Below are 16,092 nucleotides of genomic sequence, written 5' to 3'. Positions count from 1 at the left end.
GCTCTTCTATCAGATGCATAGAAATTTTATGGAATAGGTTTCATAGGGAAAGACTTATTTGTATGAATGAGTTGTGGGGTGTCAATTCAGTGGAGCGCATTTGCCTTAGTTCCAGCTGGATGGAGTAGTGTACTATCTGTAACGTTTCTTCAGCTGCAATCCACATTAGTGATGTTTCTCGGGAGCCTAGGCTGAGAGAGTTTGTGGCAATTGGAGTGGGCTCACCAGGCTATTTTGCAAGTTGAGGCCAGGTGCATGCACATAGTGTATTAGCCAACTTGGAGTCTGGCTTGCTGGAGTTGGAGCCACAGAGCTTTTACTTAGGCTAGGAACATGGGCATGTGGTTGTTCAGTCAGCCAAGAGATGTGTCTGCCAGGGGCAGCCCATGGGGCTGTTTCTCAGACCTAGAATGCAGGCACAAGGCTATGTAGCTGGCCTGGGGGCACATTTGCTGAGAGTGGCCCACAGGGCTGTTTATAAGGCCTAGGGCACAGGTGCAAGTCTGCCTGGCAGGCCTGGATGTGTGCCTACAAGGGGTAGCCCATGGGGCTGTTTTTCAGGCATGGTATGCAGACCCACAGCTGCTCAGCTGGCCTGGAGGCATGTTGGGTAGGGCCAACTCCTAGGGCAGTTTCTCAGGCCTGGGACATGGTCACACAGCATCTCAGCTGGCCTGGGTATGTGTCTGCTGAGGGTGCTTCCACGGGACTGTTTCTCTGGCTCAGGACACAGGCACATAGCTCCTCAGCCCACCTGGGGACAAACCATTGAGCTCCTTCTCAAGCCCAGGATGTGGGTGCAAGGCTGCTCAGCTAGCCTGGGATCATGTGTATTAGAGGTAGCCCATGGGGCTATTTCTCAGGTCCAGTTCTTGGGCACACAGCTGCTCAGCTGGCTTGGGGGTATATTTGCCAGGGGTGGGCACAGGACTATTTCTCAAGCCCATGACATCGCTGCCTATTTAGCCAGACCAGGGATGTTTCTGGAGGGAAGGGGGTCAAAGTATCTTTATTTCCTACTGGTAGCTGTTAGGAATTTTATTTCCCAACTCTGCGAGTGAGAAATATTCTATCCCTTTATTTTACTAAACATCTGCTCCAAGTCCCAATCCTGCCAGATTCAAAACTCTATCAGTCCTAAATCTAACCTGATTGCTTGGTGAGTCATTATAAAGCAATTACTTGGGAATGCCTTTGATAATAATACTGCATAATTAAACACAGTTGCTATACTGTAGGAATTAGTAACCTCATTAGGGATTCAAAAATACACACATAGCAAGTTTGAACAACCTTAGAATGGAAAAATATCACAAAGGGAGGGATGCATAAATATTATAATGCATACTACTGGCTCAGAAGGAAGATGGCACCATATGCTAGAATGGCCTGGATGACAGTCAGAACTGTTTATCTGACCCTTAAGCGTGAATAAGATTTTGACAGACAAGAGGGAATCCAGGTTTTAGGTGGGAAATAACATAACCAAGGCTTGGAACTAAGACAAGAATTGTGTTCAAGGCCCAGATAACTGGCCTGGCTGAAAGAAAATTTTCATATTGTACAGGGCAGGAATTTGGGACTTCAGAGGTGATTATCTGGTAATTTACTCTAGGTAGTGAATAGTGAACTGCTAATGTCAAGGAGTTTGAATTTTATCCTATAATGAGTGGCAGTTATTAAAGGATTATGAGCAGAGTGACCAGATCAAACTTGTGTTTATCTCAAGTATGTTTCAGATAAATTTAGACCTTAGGGAGCAACTGAAACAATCCAGGTATGCAAAGAAATGAATGAGGCCGGGCATGGTGGCTCATGCCTGTAATCCCAGCACTTTGGGAGGCCGAGGTGGGCAGATCACGAGGTCAAGAGATTGAGACCATCCTGGCCAACATAGTGAAACCCCATCTCTACTAAAAATATAAAAAATTAGCTGGGCGTGGTGGTGCTCGTCTGTAGTCCCAGCTGCTTGGGAGGCTGAGGCAGGAGAATTGCTTGAACCTGGGAGGTGGAGGTTGCAGTGAGCAGAGATTGCGCCACTGCACTCCAGCCTGGCACCTGGCAACAGAACGAGACTCTGTCTCAAAAAAAAAAAAAAAAATGAGTGAAAGCAGGGATTGAAAGATAATGACCTTATCGAGAGAGAGAATCAGCATTGCATTGATTTGGCTCCAAGATTTTGAGTATTGATGGCCATGAAGTATTTGACCAAAAAGGGTAATTCTATGGCCAGGTGTGGTGGCTCACGCCTGTAATCCCAGTACTTTGGGAGGCCGAGGCAGGCGGATCACGAGGTCAAGGGATTGAGACCATCCTGGCCAACATGGTGAAACTCCGTCTCTACTAAAAATACAAAAATTAGCTGGGTATAGTAGCGCAACCCTGTAGTCCCAGCTACTCAGGAGGCTGAGGCAGGAGAATTGCTTGAACCCGGGAGGCAGAGGTTGCAGTGAGCCAAGATTGCACCACTGCACTCCAGCCTGTCGACAGAGCAAGACTCTGTCTCAAAAAAAAAAAAAAAAGAGGGGGGGAGTAATTCTGTAAGAGAGGACAATTTTTAGAACACAATGATGATTGATTTTACACAGAAAGTTGAATGATCATACCAGCTAATGATATCTATAATCATTAAAATCTCGAGTTCAGTCTGAAGACAGAAAAGCAAAGGGTTGTGGGCTGACCTTGGGCTGCAACTATATTTTATGGGTCAGAATGAAATCACTATAGAGAAGAAAAAAAAAAAAGTGTTCATTGATTCATGATTCTTGGCTTTCATAAAAAGACTACATTCAAAAAACAAGGAAAGTCAGGCCAAAACTTTGTTTTCAGGTTTTTTAATGACAAAATATTCATAAATCAAACTTTTATAAATATAAAAAAATTAAATACATTTCATCTGAATACACAAAGACAAACCCTGCTGTAAATACTACATACAAATAATTCTGTGCTGGACATGGCAAATTTATTTAGTACAAATTCAGTTTTTAAAAGGAACCTCTTTCCAAATAGTGTTCTTACACAGCATTTAATTTTTCTGCTTATTATTTCAATGACACACCTAGCTTTTGCTTTTCTAAGCACTGTGCCCTACATTTTTAAAGCATATTTTATTTCAGAGTGCAACAGAATTTGCTACAATTTCAGTGTAGCCTCTTAAGCTACTAGGAAGAGCATCATTGATGCCACTGTATGTCTGCTTAGGTCATTTATCATTTCTCTACACTTGATTGCACAGTGGCTATTCAAAATTGGTACTTGTTGAGACAGAACTGTAACTGCTGTACCACGTTCCAAACTGAAAATCAGATGGCTAAATAATTTCTTGTTTTTGTTACCAATTTTAAATATTGCTAAAGAATTCTCTATAGGAATAAGGTTAATGAGCAAGATTAAATAGCAGGAGCAGATCCAACTGCGGTTTTCTTTTTCATAAGCCTAAAAGCATTGTGGTGTGTTTCAGAGCTGCTTCCTCTACAAATTTTGCATCCACATTGTCATGTTGTTCAAAAGGATATAGGGCTGGAAAAAAAATAGGGAGGGGGCAGGGAAAAAGGGTTACTACTGAGCCATGAAACATTTATAACTTTGTACTCACAGCTCATTAAAATCTTAATTATATTTTAGTAAAATGATTTTTTTTGAGAATGTGTTCTTACAATTAAATTTCAGCACCAAGAACATGTGTATCACCCAAATGGGCTTTAAACCTCTTAACTCTTTTAAAACTTCAGAAGTGATTATTTGGTAATTTAGGTAGTAAACTGTGTGCTGCTAATGTAAACCAATTGCTATAAGGACCTACATGTATGTTAAAAGGATTTTGGAAAGAAAACAGTTCACAGAAGTGAATAAGGAAGGACTGATGTCAAGAGAAAAGTGGGAGGACCCTGAGAACAGTGGAGTAAATTACCTTGATTAGTGGACTCTATATCTGTTAGAATTTCAATGAAGTAGTTCAGAGGCAGAAATTCTACACTGAACGATGACTTGTCAATCATAGAATTCCGAGGCTAAAAGGGAAACCACTTCTGGTTTAAGCTCGTTCTCCACAATAAGCACAGTTTTATAATAAAGTGTAAGAATTATTTTTGTCCATATAGGTATGTTGTCACGGGCAAATAGGATCCTAAAAAACATTTAGTTGGCCATGCTTTCAGAGAAACTCACCCGTTTCTTATAGTTCTGAAGCAGTTGCATCACATGGTTCCGTGAAATGATGTTAGAACTCATAGGATGATCCCAAAGTCTACAAATCTTCTGACCAATAAGCTATTATGCAAATTGAAAAATATGTAGAGAATATACTGAATACTGCATTAAGTAAGCATACCTTGTATCTATTCATAATTTTGAAAGTATTATTCCAAAGTAACTGGTTAGTCTAAAAGGCACTTAAGGACCCTTGGAGAAATGCCATGTTCCTATGAAGTTTCTAGGAGCAAATACTCCCTCAAATGCTACAATGAGGAAAGTGGTTTATACACTGATGCTGCCAAACCCTTTTACTGAAATGGGGTTTGTCCACTGCTCTTCAAAACCGGAGATGGGCATGCAACTCCATGATGTTTTCACAGGAAACTAAAGGGTGGAGGCATGTTTATATCAACTTCTCTGCCATTGTCTTGCCTAGAAAATTTCACTTCCCTAGGAGTGTTGGGGAAATAATCAAATTGGGAGACCAAACTAAATATTCAGCAATGTTCCCCAGAGAGATCTAGCTATGGAAAATATGCTTTGTTTTCTATTCTTGCCTTTGCTTCAGTAAGCCTGTGAGGGGGAAGGGCTATTACAGAGCAGCGTGATTAGGTTCAGAAAGGCAACAAGATCTCCATGGTGAGAGGACGGCGCCAGAGGTGCGAATGAGCAAGGCGTGTAAACAGCAGATGGAGCTGGCTGAGGCTATTCAGGTCAGGAAATTTGCAGTTAGAGGCTTGGAAGACCTTGCTGTGGAATTTCATATTTTCATAGTATCTCTGACTCTGAGAGTCAATATTCCCTTTAAAACTCTTTCCCTTGTGTTTCTCATTCTTCCTTTGACCTAGGAATGTTTTTCTACTATGGTAGAAATGCAGTAAGGGGATATACAGTTCTAGAACCTTCTTTCCTCACCTGTATTCAAATGTATCTGTTTAAATGCCAACAGCATGTTTCCCCTCTCCCTCCTCTCAGACTCAGATGTAAATATTGTGTGGTTTCCTAAGAAGCGAAAATGGCTTAATGTTCTCACTGGACTGTGCCAAGGCAGTGCAGAGCCAGAGGAGCAAGTGCTTTGTAGGCCCAGTGGGAACCAGCTGACAGAGTGCTGGGGACGGGTGGGATTCCTTGGAAGCATTGAAAAGTGAAACGATTCAATTGATTTTAACCTAAAGTAAGTAAATGCTCTTCTTGCAAGAAGGAATTGAAGGAAGGTCATGTCAAAGCTTAGGGAAAAACTAAAATTTAGTAATTCAGGATTACCGGAGGAAGCCGCACAATGATACTGAATTTCAGTTTTTCATTTTTCTCTGTATTGTCCAGATCTACAAGAAAGTTAGAGATTGGCAAATTAAACAAATACCCATTTTGATACTTCAGCAAGTTAACATTAATACTTGAGTGGTTCATCTTGACACAATATATATCCCAACTTTGTAGCCTCAAGCTAATCTAACAACATTTTGGAAATTTTACTCTGTGACTCTCTGAAGAAAAATAGATTTTTCTATAACAGGCTGCCAGGTGCAAAGCAATTTTATTGACTAACAACAGAAGGTACCTTGAGGAATGACAAATGCTTTCATATATTAAGAAAAATCATCTGAAAATATAATAATTGAATAATTTGAATGATTATACTACAGAACTTTTTTTTTCTTTTCTTTTTTGGGAGGCCATATCCAGGACTTCTGGTTTTGGTTTCTCTTTATCTAGATGTATAGTGCAGGCAGGTATATTCTTTGCAGTCTCCCCTACTCTTCCCAGTTTCTGGCTAGCTTTGCTTTGCCTTCACTTATCTGTAGATTTGTTTTGCTGCTGAATTCTTTCTTTTCCTTCTCTAAAAAGCTTTCTTTTTCTATACTTATCGTTATTGTTGTTGTTATTCTTGCTATTTTAAGAAAAACATATCCCTGACTATTACAGAAAAAGCACATGGTGGAAAGAAGATATCACAATCCTACCTAGAGAGACCTGCCTGCAGCACCTTGATGTATATCCTTCCAGATCTTTTTCACTGTATATATGTGCTTTCCAGCTTAAAAAACATTCTAGCCAGGCACAGTAGCAGGTGCCTATAGTCCTAGCTACTTGGGAGGCTGAGGTTGATAGCTCAAGCTGTCATGCATAGCATAAGCCCAGAAATTTGAGTCCAGCCTGGGCAACATAGCAAGATACCCCAGCTCTTAAAAAAAACATTCTTAGCAGTATATTCTGAATGTCTTTCCATGTTAGCAGATATATTTCTATACCACTGTTTGAAAAGTTTCGGTAATATGTTCAATAAAAGCAATTTATACTGATGACCAAAAAATGCAAACAGTACATAGAGGTACAAAATGCAAATCCAATCTTCTCCCAGGCTGTCTCTCTGAAGTGGGAAGAGCCTTGGTATCCCTACAGAATTTATATGTTATGCTTTTGAACTTACACAAACAGAAGCACTCTGTAACTTAAAGTTCAAATTCATATAAGCATTGCTTTTCTCGACAATTTTCTTGCATTTCTAGTCTAACCTTGAGATGACAGAGTTAATCAGCTGAAAGTAACCCATTTCATGACATTTTCTTGAGAAATGAACCTGCGGAGGCTCCTAGCCTCAAGTGCCCTCTTGCACAGAAAAGGAATCTAATAATTGTATGTTGATTGAAAAGTCCCTTGGGACCTCTTGAAGGGCTAAGACACTTTAAATTGGGCCAAAGGATGATTGCAGGGAATGGATTGTGCTCACAGGACCAGCTTGTATAATCTGTGAGGCTCAGCACAAAATAAACATGAGCAAGACCTTGTTCAAATATTACTAAGAATTTCAAGATGTAATACAGCATTAAACTGAGAAGGAGATTCTTCTGAGTGCAGTAGGGCTCTTTGTGACTGCAATCGCATACCCAAGAAGCTAGCCTTGGTGGTACACAGACTGGAACTGACACTCTGACAAACTCAGGGCCTCTTACCTTTCATGAGCCTTGTCACTGCTGTTTCAGTGAGAAGCAACACTCCACTGTCAATGCAATGCAGCAGGTTATGCAAAGGGAGACAGTGGACCCCGAGGATGGTGTGCAGAGTATGAAAACCTAGGATGAGAGATCCGGAAGGTAAATGCAGTCAGCCAACATCTCCAGCAGCCCCCAGGGAATGGATTAGATCATGTTAATAAAGCATTTAGTTCAGTGCTTGGTGCCTGGAACCAACTAAATTTCTTGAAAACAAGTTCCAAGTTTCCTTCTCTGTATTATTCATAACTAAATATTGTGCTGGGTCTATAGTTTCCAGTAAGTGTATATTCCCTTCTTCTTGGGTCCCTTCCTATGCAAAAAGAGAGCAAGGCCTGCTCAATGAAAAATGGTTTTAGAGGTTGATATGTTTGTGACTCTACAGCAAGATAGCAAAAGAGTACAGAAGCACTTCGGACTTCATAGGTCCAGACTAAAAGGTTGCTGGGATGAGGATCATTTTGCTGAAGGGAAACAAATTTGGACCAGAAGGGAATTAGTTCATATGGCTGATCTCTGGGTATAGAGAAAGGCTTTTAGAGTCTACTTGGACTAAAGTATAGAAAAGAAATAATTAAAACAATATGGCCAAATAGCAAATTTATAGGAATTCAGTTGAGAGGTAGGCACTCTCTCAAGCCTGTCTCATGGGCAGAGCTACCCACACAGACCCTGATTTCTAAGTGTACTACTACTGACAAAAGACAAAAACAGCATGCATGGGAGATGGTATCAGACCAGGAGAGAATCAGAACAGCTCTTTTGGAAGTGATGGCATTTGTGGGGAGTGTCAAAGGATAGATGCAATTCTTATGGAGTGAGGACAGTAGAAAAAGCCAGGTTTGGCATAAGCAGCCCTAGGCCAGAATCCTGCTGTATTACTCACCAGCTGCAGGCAGCTCAGCCTTTCTGAGCCTCCATTGCTTCACCTCTAAAATGAAGCCCCCAGTACCTTTCTCACAGGATACTCTCTAGTTTTCATATTCCTTTGAGAACTAGAGCCAGGTCTATGAAGAGCCTAGCATGAAATGTAACAATAGCAACCCATTCTGGACATGTACTAAGGCTTTCAAGCTGTGCACTGGCTCATTTGATCCTCATACAAAACTACGAGGTGGGAATTACCAGATTCCCGTTTCATAAATGGAAAAGCCGAAAGCCAAGATTCACAGGAGCTAAGAAAGTTGCCCATGATCATATAAATAGTAAGTTGGAGATTGAAATTTGCATCAATTGTATGATCATAGCACAGGCTTTTAACTATAACATCACTGTTACTAATTCACAGCTGTTAATAGAACATGAACAGAGGCCCAAAGATGAGAAAGCATAGGGCACATTCAGAAAATAGTAAATGATTTAGCTGGGTTGGAATCATATTAGAGGAGAATGATTAAGAGTTAAGGTTGGAAATGCTAATTTACTCAGCACATACCTTCCACACACCTGGCAAGGGGCTAGGAATACAAAAATAAGCAAAATAGGCAAAATTGCTGCTTCTGTACACCTTGCAGTCTGGTGGGGGAGGCAGACAATTATAAAAAATAATTATACATTTTTTAAAATGTGGCTAGTTGTATGCTATGAGTGCAGGCGACAGGGCTTGAATGCTTAATGACAGGAATCTATTAATTTGAGAGACTTTTGGGGAGGCAATAAAAGTTTTTAAGCAGGACAGAAAGAAGATTTATCATTGGGACATTAATATGGCAGGCAACAGGCAAAGAATGAGCTGAAGTAACAATTTGCTACAGAGATATGAAGAACTATAGAGAAGCTATTGCCTGAACATGGATAAGAGGTAATGGAGGCACTGAATCAAGGAGACCTGGTAACATGTACAGGCTTTGCAACTGCTTGAATGTGGGAATGACAGAAGAATCATAGCCTACTTTGGGAAGATACATGACAGAAGGATGATGCCCAATGCCCAATGAGCAGGGCTTGGATTCAGAGAAATCATGGGATTTTCTCTAAACACATGAATCACAAGCCATGGGGCTAAGTCCTTGTAACATCAAGGGTCAGATGAAGTACAGGCTCTGCCCATGTTTTAATGGGTTGACAACAGGATAAGTGCACTAGCTTCCCTGAGTCCAAAAATACTCCACTATTTTACTAGTTAATTAACAACAAGATTTTTTCAAATGGATTTAGAAATTCTTCACGAAACTATTAGTAAAAGAAAGTGACAAAATTATTTCTGATGAAAAGTTTACACTAGATTATTGATCCTATTAATTTTCTGGATTCAAATTTCCCTCTCCAGCCCTGTGTTCATATCCTAAAGATTCCTGATGACTCTTCATCCTCTATCCCCAGGGCACAGTCTCAAGTTCAGGGACCTGTTCTTGGCCTCTGTACATCAACTCTGAGCAACAGAGCAAATTGGCTATAATTAGTCATCAGCTCCACCCAACTTTAGTCCTCATCTTCCAGGGCTCCTGGCCTCCTCTAGCCAGCAAGTGCAATACAGTTCCTTTTATTAAAAGCAAATGCCCTAGCTCTAAACCATGACATCCTTCTTGTGGTCCTCCTAACTTTAACCAATTCACTTTACAAGCCTCTGACACTTGTAACTCAAATAGTCCTCATTAGTCCAATAGGCCTGGAAAGCAAGCACACTTACACATGTGCATGTAGAAACACCCTGAATTCATACACACAGGCATGCACATGCACATCCATTATCCAGTGTCACCTCCCCACTATATTTCCATGTCACATAATTGAAATAAATATTTAAGAGCAAAGGAGAGAGAAACAGTTTTTCCTTACCTAATCCACAGACACAAACCCTAAGTCTACTTACAATAATTCTTGATCACTATGGATAACATTTCCCTTCCTTATCCCTGTGAAGGAATGTGAGCTGGGTAGGAAGTGGATTTTATGATCTCCAGGCATAAAAATGTCCACATTAAGTCAGTTTCATTTATTTGCAAAAGGAGCCTGAATATCCATAATAAACAAATCTGAAACTGTCCATCCATTTCCCTACCAATTTTTTTGTGTTAACAACAATTAAGAATTTAACCCACAAAAGTAGTTTTCATAAAATCCTTCTCTTTCTAGGGTATACCTTATAACTCATATTCCATTGGGATAATTTTAAACCATCCATTCCCCTCATGAATGGTCACTTTCAACTCCTTTTGTACTGCTGCTACCGAGAGACATTAAATAAGGTGATGGATGGAGGAAGAAAGGAGGATTCCAAACCATATCAGATATATCATAGATACAGAAAAGCATACACTGTAGGGCCCATAATATAAATAAATAGCCCATGTTTCAACATCAACTAATTCAACTGGAATATAAAATTCAAGAAGCAGCATGGATTTTGGAGTCAGACTGCCTGGATTTGAATATCAGCTCTGACACTTAATAGCCATGTGACTTTAGGCAAATTACTTAATCTTTCTGGCCTCAGTTTCACCATCTATAAAATGGGAATAATGTTAAGTTGAACTACATGTGCCATTTTTGCTGGCTAAAAAATAGTGGGATACTGACAATTTAATGTGGTCCAATTTAAGTTTCTACCAGTTATGAATGTTATGAAAATTAAGTGTGTGAATTTGTGTGTACTTTAAACAGTACCTGGCACAAAATGGTTATCATATATATGTTGGCCTAAAATGAACTAATGATGAATGGATGGATATATATGAAGTAACTAAAACTCAGCTGATATGTAATTACAGCAATCAAAGTTTAACATTCATTAGAACTTATATGCAATAATACACCCATTCGTATACAGGCAGCTAATCTTCAAAAGCACCAAGAACACATAATGGGGAAAGGATCACATCTCTGATAAATGGTGTTGGAAAAGCTGACTGTCCATGTGCACAAGAATGAAATGGGACCTTTATCTTAACCATAAACAAAATTCAACTCAAAATGCATTATAATGTTAAACATAAGACCCGAAACTGAGAAACCCCCTAGAAGAAACATAGAGGGAAATCTTCTTGACATTGGTCTTGGCAATGATTCCTTGAATATGACATCCAAAGCACAAACAATGAAAGCAAAAATATGTAAGTGGGACTACACCAGACAAAAAGGTTTTTGCATAGCAAGGGAAACAATCCAGAGAGTAAGGGCAAAACCTACAGGATGACAAAAAATGTCTGCAAACCATATATCTAATAAGGAGTTAATTTCTAAAAACATATAAAGAACGCAAACCTCAATAGCAACGAAACAACTGGATTTAAAAATGAGCAAGGGACTTGAACAGACACTTCTCCAAAGATTACAGACAAATGGCCAACACTTACACAAAAATATGCTCAACGTCACTAATCATCAGGGAAATGCAAATCAAAACCACAGTGATATGTCACCTCACATTTCTCAGACTGGCTATTAGCAAAGACCCACAACCTAAGTGTTGTCAAGAATGTGGAGAAATTGGACCCTACACACTATTGGTGGGAATATAAAGTGGTATAGCCACTGTGGCAAATGGTACAGAGGTTCCTCAAAAAATTAAAAAAATATATATATATATACGATCCAGTAATCTCATTTCTGGGTAAATATCCCTAAGAATTGAAATCAGGATCCTGAAGAGATATGTATATACTCCCATGGTTATCACAACATTATTCACAATAGCCAAGATAGGGAAACAACCTAAATGTCCACTGACAGATGAAGAAAATGTAGAATATACAATGGACTATTACTCAGTCTTAAAAAATGAAATCCTGCTCCATGTGACAACATGGATGAAGCTGCAGGTCATTATGCTCAGTGAAGCAAGCCAGTCACAGAAGGGCAAATACTGAATGATTCCACTTACATATGGTATCTAAAGTAGTCAGACTCTTAGACACAGAGGGTAGAACAGTGCTTGCCAAGTAGCTGGGGAATAGGGAGACAGGGAATTGCTGTTCAACAGGTATAAAGTTTCAGCTGTCAAAGATGAGTAAGTTCTAAAGATCTGCTCTACAACATTGTACCTATATTTAACAATACTGTATTGTGCATTTAAAAATTTGTTAAGGGGGTAGGTCTCAAGTTAAGTGTTGTTACACAATAAAAACTGAATTCATACATAATGAGCACAAGACAATTTATAGCTAATGGGCTTATTTCTCATAATGGATACTGATTTCTGTGTACATCCCAACTAGTCTCTTCCTAATCTTTGTGCTCTAATTTCTAGCACATTACCTCTCATGTCATAGTTGCTCAACAAATGTCTGTCGACTAAATGAACTCATGACCAATTAAATGACTGAAGGCATATACATCTTCCAAGGGTGTTTTGTGGCCTGACTTGATCCTATTTAAAAATTCTAAGGGGAAATTTTTACCTTCCAAATGCATAAGAATCAGTTCAATTCTTGGCATTGAGCCAGACCCACTTCTAGTGTTCACCTTCAGATATCTCAATCAGATAAACTAGGCCTGGAGACATCAGAGATAGAGCTCTATAAATTAGTTCTGCTGGTTCAGATTATCCTAGAAAGCTGCATGATGTTAAGCCTAGGTTCCCTAAAGTTAGTAATAAGCTACAGCATAGTTTAGTAGTCAGAGGAGCTCTGGTCAGCAGAGACCAACCTAAGGGCCCATCACTCACAGAGATACCAGACACACAATTTCTCATATACAAGTCTCATCATCAAACTTATAATGTACCAAGGACAAGGGCCCATATGAAGAAGAAATAAATTTATTACACCAAAGGACAAAAGAGCCAACACTTACCAGGAGGCAGAGGTAAAAACAAACTGTTTGTAGCTTCCAAAATCCTGGTCATGATATGAAAAACTGCAAATTCAGCAGCACTGCCACGACTATTGCTGGGTTTAAAAAAAAAAAAAAAAAAAAAAGCAGCAAGCATGTCAGCCAAGGAGGTCATCTGTGACACCCCTAAGCAGTGGCTTTGAGCACTACACAGGGGTTCACGCTAATCACGAAATGTTGTGCCCTGCAGATAGCCCCATAAATGACTGTGACCATCAGTCTAATGCCTAGAATTTAATGAGAGAGTAGGCACATATGTTATACACTGTACCAAGTGTACAGTTGCCTTCTTGGAAGTATTGGGCTCATTTGTCCCTCCCTCATCACCAAGCATGTGCCAGGGAAAGATGGTGGGTAGAGTAACAGGGGCATACTTTTAATTTTTATACATTAAAGGGTACACATGCAGGGGGACATAACTTTAAGTGCTGAGTATAAAATTAAGCTAGATGGTGTTGAAGCTGGTGAGAACTGATTTGAGCTAGTACATTTCAAAAGGGTTTTACTAAAACAGAGTTATTTCTACTCTTTGTACACCATGGTAAAAGCGAGAAATACTTGCGTACAAGTGGAAAACCCAGGAATGAAGATTATGTTTCCTCCAACTGGCTTCTAGGATGTGGCAAATGAGATCCAGCTGGAGGGTGAAGACAGTCCATTAATCATTACTTCATTCCTTCCCTCACAGCTAGGTCCCCACAGCTCAGATAAGCATTCAGGGCAGCTGGCATTCAGGCTGTGCCCAGAAACACAGCTAGCCTTTCCGAGGTCAATTCTGAAGCACTGAACCCCAAATGGAAAGACTGAAAATGTGCACCAGAATGTAACAGAGCATCCTCTGTCTGTGCGGCCAGTGCTCTGGCTCAGCCTCCCCAGCCCAGCTAACTGGCCCCACCACTCACACTTACAGACCCTCATCCATCAGTGAAGGTCAAGTGCCACAGGGTTTGTTCTAGGCCTGTCACAATGCAAGGGTCAACAGCGGACAGAAGAAAAGAGACACAGAATGGAGGTCATGAGCATGAACTGTGGAGTAAAACTGGTATCAAGTCCAGATTCTATATGTTCGTAGTTGTGTAACCCTACGCAAGTTACACACATTCTCCAAACTGCAGTGTCCTCACGTGTAAAATGAGAGGAAATATTTAATTGGGTTGTTGTAAGAATTGGTTAGCACACTGACTAAAACTAATCAACCAAATTAGGTAGCCTTCTTTGTCTTAGAGCTTTATCCAAAAACCCGTTCTAACTCTGCAACACGTTTGCCAGCAGAAGAGTAGTCCTCATGGAGCTGTTATCAGCCATGAATCCACACATTGTGTGCACCAAGAACAGGGGGCAAAGCAGAAGGCTCTTCATAGACTCACAGGCAAATGCTATCCTCATTGATACAGACCCTTAGTTTCTCTTTGGCTGAAATCAAGTAAGTTAACATGTAACCAATATAATCAGGTTCTGCAGCAACGTCATGGATATGTTTTAGAAAGGATACCCACCGCTCTCCTTAGAGGGAAGCAAAAGGCATGACTAGTGGTTGCTGGGAAGGGACAGAGAGATGTGGCCTTAATCAGTGACTGCTGAGTCAAAGTCGGGGATGTGAGTTTTCTGAAACTTCATATGTATCATTTCTGGGCCTATTGGTTCTACAGGCTGTTAACACAAACTAGTGTTAAAACTTAAGTAATTATGGAGAAAAATGAGGCTTGAATGGAAACCCTTCTTAGCACTATAGGAGGTAAGATTTTGAGTCAACAGAAATAACGGTGACAGGTAGATGTGTTAAATTACTGTGTGTTGTGAGTTTAAGAAAAAAATAAAGCAAGTTAATGTCAACATGGGGAGGATCGATCAGTAACACATTCATAAAGTGAGCTCCTTGGTACAGTTCTATTGAGAAGTAGACTTAAGAAAGATTGAATGTCCTGATGATAAATATAAGTACATAAGAATACTAACCTCTCCTAATATATTAAAAACTATGAAACTCAAACCTTAGTATAGAAATTCAAATATATCATGTAGAAGCAACACTAATGACTGCAATAAAGGCAGAAAACTTGAAAATTAAACCTGAAATAATTAAGTCAGGATTATATCTAATACATTTAACAAATCTTCCAGAGTTCAATGGAAAAATATATGTTCACTCCCTGGTTTATCTGCATGCTGGTTTTACACACATTGGGAGAAATAAGGGAGTGTTCTTTCTTTCTGTGCAAATGTTTTTTGAATTTGAATTATTTTAGATTCTGAGCAAGATCAGGCCTCAACTCTATATGCTTTTTGAAAGACTCAAGACAGCCTTAAAATTCAATCTGGTCATACTACTGCTATTTACACACAGAGTGGTGTTACTAATCTGGGTCACAAAATTTCAGTGAGTGGCTACCAGGTAAGGAACTGCTAATCTCAGTCTCATGTGGCAGTATTCATACAAGTGACCTAGAATCTGGCCTAGTTGGGCCACTGGAACTAATTAAGATTTAAGGTTCAAGTTATCTCATGTCTGCATAAACCTCCATGTAGAGAAATCATCACTTACTGTTTAGTAAGGAGCTGGAAGTTTCCAAGATGAGATTATCAGCATCTGGCAACCATACTAAATTCACTGTCCTAGGCTACCATGGGTGTATAATCATTGTTTGAAGGCAGGGCAATAAACCACTTTCCAGACCAAATGCTCTTTGCTTATGGTCCTTATTTCTCTTTTGTCAATCCATAGCACCAAATACTGATTTAAGAACAGGAGATCTCCAAAAATCTAGTTTGAAAAACACACAAATGGGTTCACTGAACCACAACTTGACAACTATATGGGGAGTGGGGTGAAGGGGGGTACAAAGAGAACAAAAAGCAAGACCAACCAGTTTTGAAATGTAGTCCAAAACCATCTGTTCAATTTTCTTCTTTTCTACACCCTGCAGGTGTCTCAAAAAATGGTCTCTTAGCTCAGACACCATCTGAAAACAGCATATGCATTAGATAAGTCACAGCCTATCCATTCATACCTGCTTAGTTTGAATTAGATCCACTTATTAATATTCCTGATCAATATAAAAATATTGGATCTGAAGGTCCCAGCAACAGAAATGTGTGACTCTCAATAGTTCTCTGGTGAGCATAAAAAAGG

General features: G+C 39.8%; 1 protein-coding gene across 12 annotated transcripts in view; it reads right to left on the bottom strand.

Moving 5' to 3' along the window:
* Positions 1-2,818: 2,818 nt before the first annotated feature.
* GSAP (gamma-secretase activating protein) overlaps positions 2,819-16,092 on the bottom strand; it is a 251,535-nt gene continuing 238,261 nt past the window's right edge. For 9 of the 12 annotated variants that reach the window (XM_078343041.1, XM_035254005.3, XM_009002580.5 and 6 more), the window contains 8 exons: positions 15,827-15,922; positions 13,529-13,599; positions 12,924-13,018; positions 7,152-7,271; positions 5,461-5,522; positions 4,171-4,272; positions 3,914-4,013; positions 2,819-3,522 (listed from right to left, as the gene is read on the bottom strand). In XM_078343041.1, coding sequence (XP_078199167.1) covers positions 3,431-3,522; positions 3,914-4,013; positions 4,171-4,272; positions 5,461-5,522; positions 7,152-7,271; positions 12,924-13,018; positions 13,529-13,599; positions 15,827-15,922 — 738 coding nt within the window. In that variant the 3' untranslated portion in view covers positions 2,819-3,430. The remainder of the gene's footprint in view (positions 3,523-3,913; positions 4,014-4,170; positions 4,273-5,460; positions 5,523-7,151; positions 7,272-12,923; positions 13,019-13,528; positions 13,600-15,826; positions 15,923-16,092) is intronic. The other 3 variants (XM_078343044.1, XM_035254007.3, XM_035254008.3) reach the window with 1 other exon arrangement.

The sequence above is a fragment of the Callithrix jacchus genome, chromosome 11 (assembly GCF_049354715.1).
Source record: "Callithrix jacchus isolate 240 chromosome 11, calJac240_pri, whole genome shotgun sequence".
NCBI lineage: Eukaryota > Metazoa > Chordata > Mammalia > Primates > Cebidae > Callithrix > Callithrix jacchus.
This window is presented reverse-complemented; position numbering and strand designations above follow the sequence as displayed.